This window comes from Homarus americanus, unplaced genomic scaffold (genome assembly GCF_018991925.1).
Source record: "Homarus americanus isolate GMGI-L3 unplaced genomic scaffold, GMGI_Hamer_2.0 scaffold41626, whole genome shotgun sequence".
NCBI classification, from domain to species: Eukaryota; Metazoa; Arthropoda; class Malacostraca; order Decapoda; family Nephropidae; genus Homarus; species Homarus americanus.
Genome location: NW_024711250.1, coordinates 169,484 through 180,000, shown reverse-complemented (window position 1 = coordinate 180,000; position 10,517 = coordinate 169,484). Strand labels below are relative to the sequence as shown.

General features: G+C 41.3%; 1 protein-coding gene across 2 annotated transcripts in view; it reads right to left on the bottom strand.

Annotated features, from left to right (window-relative positions):
* Positions 1-10,517, bottom strand: part of LOC121861601 (hemicentin-2-like) — a 112,000-nt gene that overhangs the window by 27,541 nt on the left and 73,942 nt on the right. The window contains exons 3-4 of one of the 2 annotated variants that reach the window (XM_042359510.1): positions 1,851-2,050; positions 737-766 (exon numbers count right to left, since the gene is read on the bottom strand). In XM_042359510.1, coding sequence (XP_042215444.1) covers positions 737-766; positions 1,851-2,050 — 230 coding nt within the window. The remainder of the gene's footprint in view (positions 1-736; positions 767-1,850; positions 2,051-10,517) is intronic. The other variant, XM_042359582.1, reaches the window with a different exon arrangement.

Genomic DNA, 10,517 nt, shown 5'->3' with positions numbered 1-10,517 from the left:
TCCACCCACACCCCTCCACTCCACACACCCTTCACCACTCACCTCTCCACACACCTCTCCACCACACACTTCCACCTCTCCACACACACCTCCACTCCACACACCCTCCACTCACACACCCTCCACTCCACACACCCTCCACTCCACACACCCTCCACTCCACACACCCTCCACTCCACACACCCTTCACCACTCCACACACCCTCCACCACTCCACTACTATACTCGCCCTCCTGGAGTTTCAGGTGTGGAGGAAGGGAGTGTTGGTAATGAAAGTGATATCAGAAATTAATGCAGAAATATGTAACTCTTCCTTCATATGACTTCAATTAGTAGGTGTCAGATGTTATCAGTTTTTTCTCATAATGTTTCGTTTGAGGAATAAATTAGGAGGTGAGATTAACGTTGCTTCCTCACCTGTGCCGCCTCAAAGGTAAGTTGTGTGTAGTGAAGATAGATAAGCGGGAGTCATCAGTGGTCTTTTAATGAAAACTTAGAAGGTTCATAATAAAGGGATGACTTAGTGGTTATTGAAGGTTAGTATACAGTATATGTTATTTACACTATATGGAGTGTAATTATAGTTATGGTACACCTGCCTTAGAGGAATTTAATTAGTTAATGGAAGGATACAGGTGGATAGGAACCCTTTGATGTAGTTCAGAATAATGTAACCAAAGAAAAAAAAGGAATTAGGAAATAAATTGTTAAAAAAAAATACATAACAAAAACTTACCTTATAATAATCCCAAACTTTCATTGAAGACTAAAGAGAAAAATAAATAAAAAAATATAAACACTAATTTTTGTTATCAGTAATGATTATGACCAAAATTGTTCCAAAAATGTCAACATGGAGAGAGAGATGTGTGTGTGTGTGTGTGTGTGTGTGTGTGTGTGTGTGTGTGTGTGTGTGTGTGTGTGTGTGTGTGAGTGTGAGAAAGAGAGAGAGAAAGTGTGTGAGAAAAAGTGAGATAGATAGATATATACAAACATACATACATGAATACACTACATACATACAGAGAGAGAGAGAGAGGGAGAGAGAGAGGCCTTCATAGGTATTCTCCTCCCTCAGGTAAGCCATATATCCTAGATGAGGGAGCCGATAATTAATGGGGAGCTGAGAGGCAGAAGAACAGGGTCTACATGAGGTATTATGAGGGTGTGTGGTAATGAGGGAGGGACAACGTCTGCTTATCAATATCCAGGTGGTGGGTGGTGGTGGTGGGTGGTGGTGGTGGTGGTGGTGGGTGGGCTGGTGGTGGTGGTGGTGTGGTGGGTGGGTGGTGGTGGTTGGTGGTGGTGGTGGTGATGGTGGTGGGTGGTGGTGGTGGTGGTGGGTGGGGGGTGGTGTGGTGGTAGTGGGTGTGGGTTGGTGGTGTGATGGTGGTGGTGGTGGTTGGTGGTTGTGGTTGGTGGTGGTAGTAGTGGTTGGTGGTAGTAGTGGTGGTTAATGGTGGTGGAGGTGTATTCTTTATCACCTTCGTAATTAGGAATAAATAAACAAAATATTAACTAGAGAAGATAATGCTATACAATTCCTCGCTTGGTTTGGTTAGATTAGGTTAGGTTCGATTAAGGTTAGGTCAGGTTTAGGTTAGGCTAGGTTAAGTTAGGTTAGGCTAAGTTAAATTAGGTTAAGGTTAAGTTAGGTTAAGTTAAATTGGGTTAGGTTAGGCTAAGGTTAAGTTAGGTTAGATTAGGTTAAGTTAGGTTAGATTTTTAGGTTAAATTAGGTTCCTGGAATTCCATGTAGTTTAAAAGAGTCATATGTGTAATGTTGAAAGTCCGTTATATCGAAGGTCCGTTAAATGCGAGAAAAAATCAACAATAACAACTTCACTCACCGACTTAGAGCCGAGGTTTCTGGCCTTGCAGGGGACGTGGGCAGGGGCGCCGACAGCAGCTGTGACGTGCCTGGGGGAGTCGGGGGCGAAGTGTGGGCCCTTGGAGGAGAACACCCCCCAATCTGTCATACCCATGGGCTGAGGCTCCACATTGTTACCGGTGGGATTCGTGCGCATCTTACTATTCACCAGGAGCACATCTGTCCAGGGGGACGCATTACTGTTAGTTTATTATTGCTAGTAACATAAATACAAAGAAACAATAAGATTAACTACTTGTCAAATTAAAGTTATAAACGCGATAAAAATACATAGAGACAAAACAATATTAAAATCAATTAATATCAAAACTCATTTATCGATTTTAGGTTCAGAATTAACCAACTGTTGGAACTGTTGGTAAAAACTGAGGTGGAGTAATTGACAACAAACAGACTCACCAGCGTAGATGAAGACGTCTCCCTCTACCTGTCTCTAGTATCTCTCACCATCTCTCTCTAAGCCTCCAGTATCTCTCACCATCTCTCTCTAAGCCTCCAGCATCTCTCACCAGCTACATGAACCTCCAGTATCTCTCACCATCTCTCTCTAAGCCTCCAGTATCTCTCACCATCTCTCTCTAAGCCTCCAGTATCTCTCACCATCTCTCTCTAAGTTAGAGTTAGGTTAAGTTAGGTTATGTTAAGTTAGAGTTAGGTTAGCGTTAGAGTAGTTAACCTTCAGACGAAACAAGCTGATCCATGTCACAGGTCCTCAGCGAGAGACGTGTCGTGTAGGTGGCCAAGACACGACCTCCCAGTCTTACAACGACCTCTTAACGACTCTCTCTCTTAACAGGTAATAAATGAGCTCTGCCAGGTGTGAGTTAGCTTAATGGAAGACAATTACGGAGTTGTAGAAAACTTACTAATGGATTTTACCTCAAATTTGGATTATATTTTGGTGATCTTTTATTTGTTGTGGTCATTTATTTTATGTAAGTAAACTTTTAATACTTTTTTCTTCGTGTTTAATATTTGTTATAACTCGAGTTTATTTTCACCGTGGAGTACAATTGCTACCATTACTATCACCACTACTACCACACCACCACCATTACCATCACTACCATCACCACCATTCCTACCACCACCGCTACCATCACTCTACAACCCCACCACAACCCCACCACCACCATACCATCACTACCACCATTACCACCACAGCACCCCACCAGAGGCAAGGTTCCACACGAGAAGATAATGAGTTAATCCTCTAATCTGGACAGGTGAGCGAGCGGCTACCTGTAATACCTAATACAGTATTATGTAGTGATATCTGCCGGGTACAGTACATTACCCGCCTCTCTGTTATATCATGGGTAATTACTCCTGCCCCCTGTATCGTGGTGGGCAATAATAACTTTCCCTATATGGTGTTCTGGGCAATCATATCTGGTGATCATCTGATTATGTGACTAATATGTAGCTTTTATCCTACATAAGACCTTGATTTACCTGAAAATTAGATACCCTAGCTTATTTCACCTGTTAATTTATCACCTGAACCTAACTTAACCCCCGCAGGTAGCGTAAATTAAATTAATCATCAGGTAAGGTAAGCTTAGGTTGTCTAATCTTCATGTGATTCAAGAGGTTCAATATATATGTATGATAATTTTACATTCCAGATGGTGTTAAATTTATAATATATTCTGTATTTTCTTTTGTATTGAGTGAGATTTTGAAAGTTGGTCAGATTTGTAAATAATGCCCTCACTTATTTTGAAATTTTTTAACCCGCGTCTCTCTCACTACCAAGCGTTTTTCCATGTAACATTTTCTACGTACACAAAACATAAATTAAACCCCACTTTAACTTACAAATGAATATAAATCCATTAAAAATAAATTATATATATGTTAAATATTATGATAATCAGGATCGTTAATTAATGTATGTAATATTAAGCTCGGCTACCAAAATGTTTTACCGAGCGGCCTTTAAATACAGGATCCCTCCCTCCCTCCCTCCCTCCCCGCTCGTCCCTCCCTCCCTCCCCGCTCGTCCCTCCCTCCCTCCCCGCTCGTCCCTCCCTCCCTCCCCGCTCGTCTAGTCCATTTTCTGTGAGTGATGGTCGTAGCGTTATTGTGCCTTTTCGAATTATCTCTCAAGGACATCATTATGATCCCCTAGAGTGTGAAATAAGTACATAAAGTGATTTTATTGTAGAGAGAGATGATAAAGTGATGACATTTAGTGAAAAATAACAGTTATCAGAAAAATTTAAATGGCCTTCGTCAACGTCACAATTCTCACTCTGGTAAGTTTTAGTTAAAGTGTTTTGGGTTTTTTGGGTGTTGTTTTCGTACCTATAAGTGTATGTATGTATGTATGTATGTAAGTATGTATGTATATATTTATGTATATATTAAACGATTCAATAATATATCAATTTAAATACTGAACGACTCATTAGGCTGCAGAACATTCGACGCTAGATCCTTCCAGAAGAATTATCCAACACATATTAGTATTTCTTTATCAAATTTAAAATAGAATGAGTATGGCTTTTAGTATATTAATATTGTGTATATTTTACAAACTCAAAAATAAATATTGACTCGTGGTCGTAAATTGTTAGACGCCCTTTGATTGGGTGATATTCATTGTCATCAAACGTTACGCTCGTTGACTGGTTGATATTCATTACGTCATCATTACGCCATTCTCGGTGATTGGCTGATATTCACTCTGTCGTCATCGCTCCTCGTTCGTTGATTGACTGATATACATTACGTCATCATTACGCCATTCTCGCTGATTGGCTGATATTCACTCTGTCGTCATCGCTCCTTGTTCGTTGATTGACTGATGTACATTACGTCATCACACGCCATTCTCGCTGATTGGCTGATATTCACTCTGTCGTCATCGCTCCTCGCTCGTTGATTGACTGATGTACATTACGTCATCACACGCCACGTTCGTTGAGTGGCTGATATACTCTGCGTCATGATTACTACCTCTTGACCTTTACTACCATAACAACAACCATGGCTCCTCTAAATAACACCACTATTTCATTTTCATCTCAAAACTGCAGTAATTATTGTCGGTATTGTTGGGTGAGCGTTTTAAATAAGGTTTTTATATTTACTGTAAAATATTGAACATACAATACACTGAATATTTAGTATAGTTTTATAATATTTATTTACAAAATCTCTTTATATTATTTTTTTAATCTCTGACTTTGTTGTTGTTGTGACGTTGGTGTTATATTTGTAGTGAAACCTCGATATAACGGACTTATCTTCATATAATTAGTTAGATAGGGTTCTCATATCCAACGGACCTTCGATATAATGGACTTTCATCTCTATATACAGTTAATACCTCATAGATGGCAGATTTATGGCGGGAAACCAACAAGTGTCGTATTTGGCGGGGAAAAAATATTGTCGTTCGTCTGATTAATTCGTTTCCATCCTTCAGGGGAAAACTGTCTTAACCAGGGACATAATTTTTCCCCGCCTCAGTATCTCTCCATCAAGCTGAAGTGTTCTGCATAAATCAATCACCACCACACACTCTTATACCTACGTCACTATCACCACTACACACTCTTATACCTACGTCACTATCACCACCACACACTCTTATACCTACGTCACTATCACCACCACACACTCTTATACCTACGTCACTATCACCACCACACACTCTCATACCTACGTCACTATCACCACCACACACTCTTATACCTACGTCACTATCACCACCACACACTCTCATACCTACGTCACTATCACCACCACACACTCATACCTACGTCACTATCACCACCACACACTCTTATACCTACGTCACTATGGATGGATCACATGAAGTTTAGCCCCCCCGCTGTTTTTTCTTTTTCATATGATTAACTGCCTGAAGCTACGTTGGGGTTAGGTTAGGTTAGCGTTTGGTTAGGTTAGGTTAGCGTTTGGTTAGGTTAGGTTAGCGTTTGGTTAGGTTTAGTTAGGTTAGTGTTTGGTTAGGTTAGGTTAGCGTTTGGTTAGGTTTAGTTAGGTTAGCGTTTGGTTAGGTTAGGTTAGGTCAGGTTAATACAATCAAATAACAACAAGTTTACCTGTATTAAGCCTCATAATAACATATATTTCAGAGGCTCGCCTTTAGTACACAACACAAGGGCCCGGTGTTTAATCTGGCTTTAGAATTAAAATAGAGAAGACCTTTTATATTACAGGTATATACAGTGTTTTTACCTTTTAAATGTAATTACCGAAGCAAAAATATATGTGCACAGGTGTGAGGTGATCAATGGTTCACCTTTACCCGAGAATGTGTTTAGAATGGTTATTAAATATTGGTCTAAATTAATGTACAGTGATATATAGGGACTGTCGTATGTGTAAAGGTGTTTCTCTTTATTGTGAGTCATTTTGTGACTGTTTGTGGGTGGTGGTGTTGTGTTTGTGTGATGCTTGTGTGATGTTTGTATGGTGTTAGTTGTGTTTGTCATATTTGTGTTGTGATTTTTAGGATGTTTGTGTTATTTTTTTTGTGTCATGTTTGTGGTGTCTGTTTGATGTTTCGTTTTGGGTTTGTCCTGATGTTTGTGTGGTGTTTGTCATGTTTGTATTGTGTTTGTGGTATAACATCACCATCTCAACACATTTCTAGATATATACATCAAGAACTTCACCCCTATACCTACCATCTCTCTCTCTCTCATTATACGTGTACAAACAACAGTACTCAGAGACAACATTCCTCACTCAGCTGATCCTCACTGAGTTTGTTTTTTATCATCAAAGGCGGGAGGACTACAAAGACTGTGTGTGTGTGTGTGTGTGTGTGTGGTAAAGAGACAGGTGGTGTGTGTAGTGGAGGCAGGTGAGTGTGCAGGGAGGCTAGTCATCAAGAGGGGGTAAACTAGGTGAGGTTCCAGGCAGGCTGTGCACCACCGCCTAAGGAGAGAGGAGAAACTTGCACACCACAAGACGTAAATAACGACGCAAGAACCAGGTAGTGTGGGGACCATGCTGAGGTGATGACGTCATTTGTTTACATTCTGATGAGATTAGGGATGATTGATAGCGCCTTGTTTTTTGGGGGGTTGCGATTTTACCTGACTTTAAGCGAATATTGTACCACACACACACACACACACACACACACACACACACACACACACACACACACACACACACACACACACACACGCACGCACACACACACACGCACGTAATTCACTAACACCCTTTAACTGCCGTGTTTGTCTTGTCATATTGGGAATTGGGTTAGGTGTGTATACAGTGTTAGGTGAGATGTGAGGGAGGTGTTGATAAATCATGGAATAATCTAGGAAGAGGGATGAGTGGGGAAGAGAGAGGGTGAGGGGAAGATGAATGTTTGGGGAAGAGAGACAGAGGGTGAGGAAGAGAGTGAGGGGAGAGGGGATGTGTGGGGAAGAGAGAGGGAGATAGGGTGAGGAAGAGGGAGAGTGTAAAGGTGTAGAAAGGGGGAGAGTAACACAGGGAGTCGTAAAGGTGGAAAGGGAGAGGAACTGACGAGGGTGGTGGTGGTGGTGGTGGTGGTGGTGGTAATGTGGGTGTTGATATTGGTGGTAATGGTGGTAGTAGTAGTGTTGGTGGTGGTGATAGCAGTTCTGTTAGTAATGATATTGATAGCGGTAGTAATGGTGGTAGTAGGTGGTGATGGTAGTAGTAGTGGTGATGGTAGTAGTAGTAGTAGTAGTGTTGGTAGTTGTGATAGTTATTTTACTGGTAGTAATGGTGGTAGTAGTGATAGGTCAGAAGAGGACGGGTTACTATAACAACATAATCACCTAAACATCTTTCTTGACCAAACTATCCAAAACTGGTCTAATATTTCCTCCCCAACACGAGGTCACGTGTGTAATATTGTATAAAATATTACATAATGGGTGTAATGGTGCATCGATCTATTATAGTGATGCACCATTACCTGCCGCCCACATCACACCCCTTCTAATTAAGTCTTACCTGAATTTACCACCGGACTCAATGTGTCTATAACGCTCTGTGTGTGTGTGTGTGTGTGTGTGTGTGTGTGTGTGTGTGTGTGTGTGTGTGTTTTAACCCGAATTAAAACATGTAGACTCGGTAACTATTAAACTTGGCTCGCTTTAATCAACAGCTCTCCACTATTGAACGCCAGGTAATAATAATAATAATATACCTGTGTACTGAACGAAGTCATTTGCATAATCGTTATATTAGTATTGTATGTGAGAGAGAGAGAGAGAGAGAGAGAGAGAGAGAGAGAGAGAGAGAGAGAATACGTTCACACAAGGAGGCGTTAATTTTAATACCTTCATTTTAACACGTTCACATTAACACGTTCGCTTTAACGCATTTACTTTAGCACGTTCATTTTAACACGTTCACTAATAGGTTCACTTTAACACGTTTACTGTATCACGTTCTCTTTAACACGTTCATTTTAACACGTTCACTAATACGTTCACTTTAATCTTTCCTTTCACTATTCATCTATGTAATGTAGTTGCCGTTTTAGGGGGTAAATAGTGCTATGTTCTGTGGTTATAAATTGCTTTTATGGTCTATTTTCATGTTTATGTAATGCAGTCATTCAACCCTAAGAATAGAGTATTGATATTTTGTTGTTACATTCTGGATGTTATAGTTCAGAGGTTATGAGTGTGTTGTGTTGTGTACTGTGGGTCGGGTTGTGGGTTGTGGGATGTTGGTTGTATACTGTGTGTAGTGTTGTGTGTTTTGTATTGCGGGTTGTAAACTGTGTGTGTTGTGAAGTGCGTTGTGTTGTATTGTGTATTAATAATAGAGTGTAAGTTGTGTAAAATGTGTTGTGAGTTGTGTGCCGATACCATGTTGTGTGTTGTGTTGTGAGTTGTGTGCCGATACCATGTTGTGTGTTGTGTTGTGAGTTGTGTGCCGATACCATGTTGTGTGTTGTGTTGTGAGTTGTGTGCCGATACCATGTTGTGTTGTGGGTTGTGGGTTGTGTGTTGTCAGCTGGTGAAAGTTTTGCACTAGTGTAAGGTAATGTGTTTGATAACTATAAACTAAGTTGCTAGCATCTCAAGTTTATTTCCTAGTAATTTATTATTATATCAGGGTAGGTTAATAGCTTGGGTCTGGCTTCTGTAACCTGTTTGCTTTTATCATAAGCGTCAGTACAGTGAAGCTTCCTTAAAACGGACTTTACGGAAGGGAATAATTCAGTAAATCGATGTCCGTTATATACGAAACCTTAATATAACGGAGTATGCAGGAGGGAATAGTGTGTGTGTGTGTGTGTGTGTGTGTGTGTGTGTGTATGTGTGTGTGTGTGTGTCAGAGGTTGTGTATAGACTTATCGTGTCATTACGAGGCTTGAGAGACACCCAATAAACAGCACCCTTCTCTCTCCTTCCTATCGTTCTCCCCCTCCCCTACCCCTCTCCTCCTCCCCTCACTCCCTACCCCCCCCACACACCCCTCTCTGCCCCCTCCCTGACCTTCTTACTGCATTTCGTAGAAGAGGTCTTGATGATGCCCTCTTAAAACCCAAGTACCTGTTCTGAGGAGATCACCAAGGGCTTGACATTAAGGAGTTCCTGCACCTGGAAATGTCATTAAGTCCCTCTTGTGTTAAATTTCTCTCATTTATAGACCACCAAACACCTATTGCTACCTGACTCTCTGAGCTTGTGGGGTCTTTTAACTGGCTCTATTACATGTCGGAGTTCAAGCTGATGTCACGTGGCACTTTTTGGCACTTGATGTTAAGAGGATTGTACGATTGATGTCACTTGGTATATATAAACAGTACTTGACGTCGATGGTTTTCCTACTCCAGGGATGAGTAGCAATTGATCCTTGCAATACATCGTCTCTCTCTCTGTCTCCCTCTTTCTCTCTCTCTGTCTCTCTTAGATTTTCATCCTTATTACAAAAAATTTATTCAGGGTAAAAACAACAACATCTGGAGTCGTATCTTGCTGTATCATTTCCCTGTCATTGTTTGTGGTCACGAGTTTGTTTGTATCAATCAACCTAACGATAACTTTACGAGGTGGTTTGGTGAGTGTTATGAAGTGGGTCGGAGGGTCGTTACTGAGGAGAGAAGGAGGGAGGGAGGAGATCACGAGCAAAGAAGTAGGAGAAGAAGACTTGAGGTGTTCTGAAGAAGAGATCTAAGAAGAGTTACCAATCATTCACACAGGGTTATTGAAGTACCTCCAGGAAGCTCTACTGAATGATGATCCACTATAGTGCCCTAGTGAGGTGTTAAGTGAGTGGATAATGTTCATTCTCGTTATCCTGAAGGCTTAACATCTCCTCTTATCTCACCTCACTTCACCACACCACACCACGCTACACTACACCACACCACACCACACCACACCACACCGCACCGCACCGCACCGCACCACACCACACCACGCTACACCACACCACACCACACCACACCACACCGCACCACACCACACCGCACCACACCATCTCAAGCATGAATGAGTAATAATTCCCTTTACTCAGGAGCCATACAAGACAGTCACCCAAGAACATACCTTTTAGAGACGGTTGTTTATGTGTTTATTTCTCTCTGCGTCTGTCTGTCTGTCTGTCTGTCTGTCTGTCTGCCTGCCTGTCTGTCTGTCTGTCT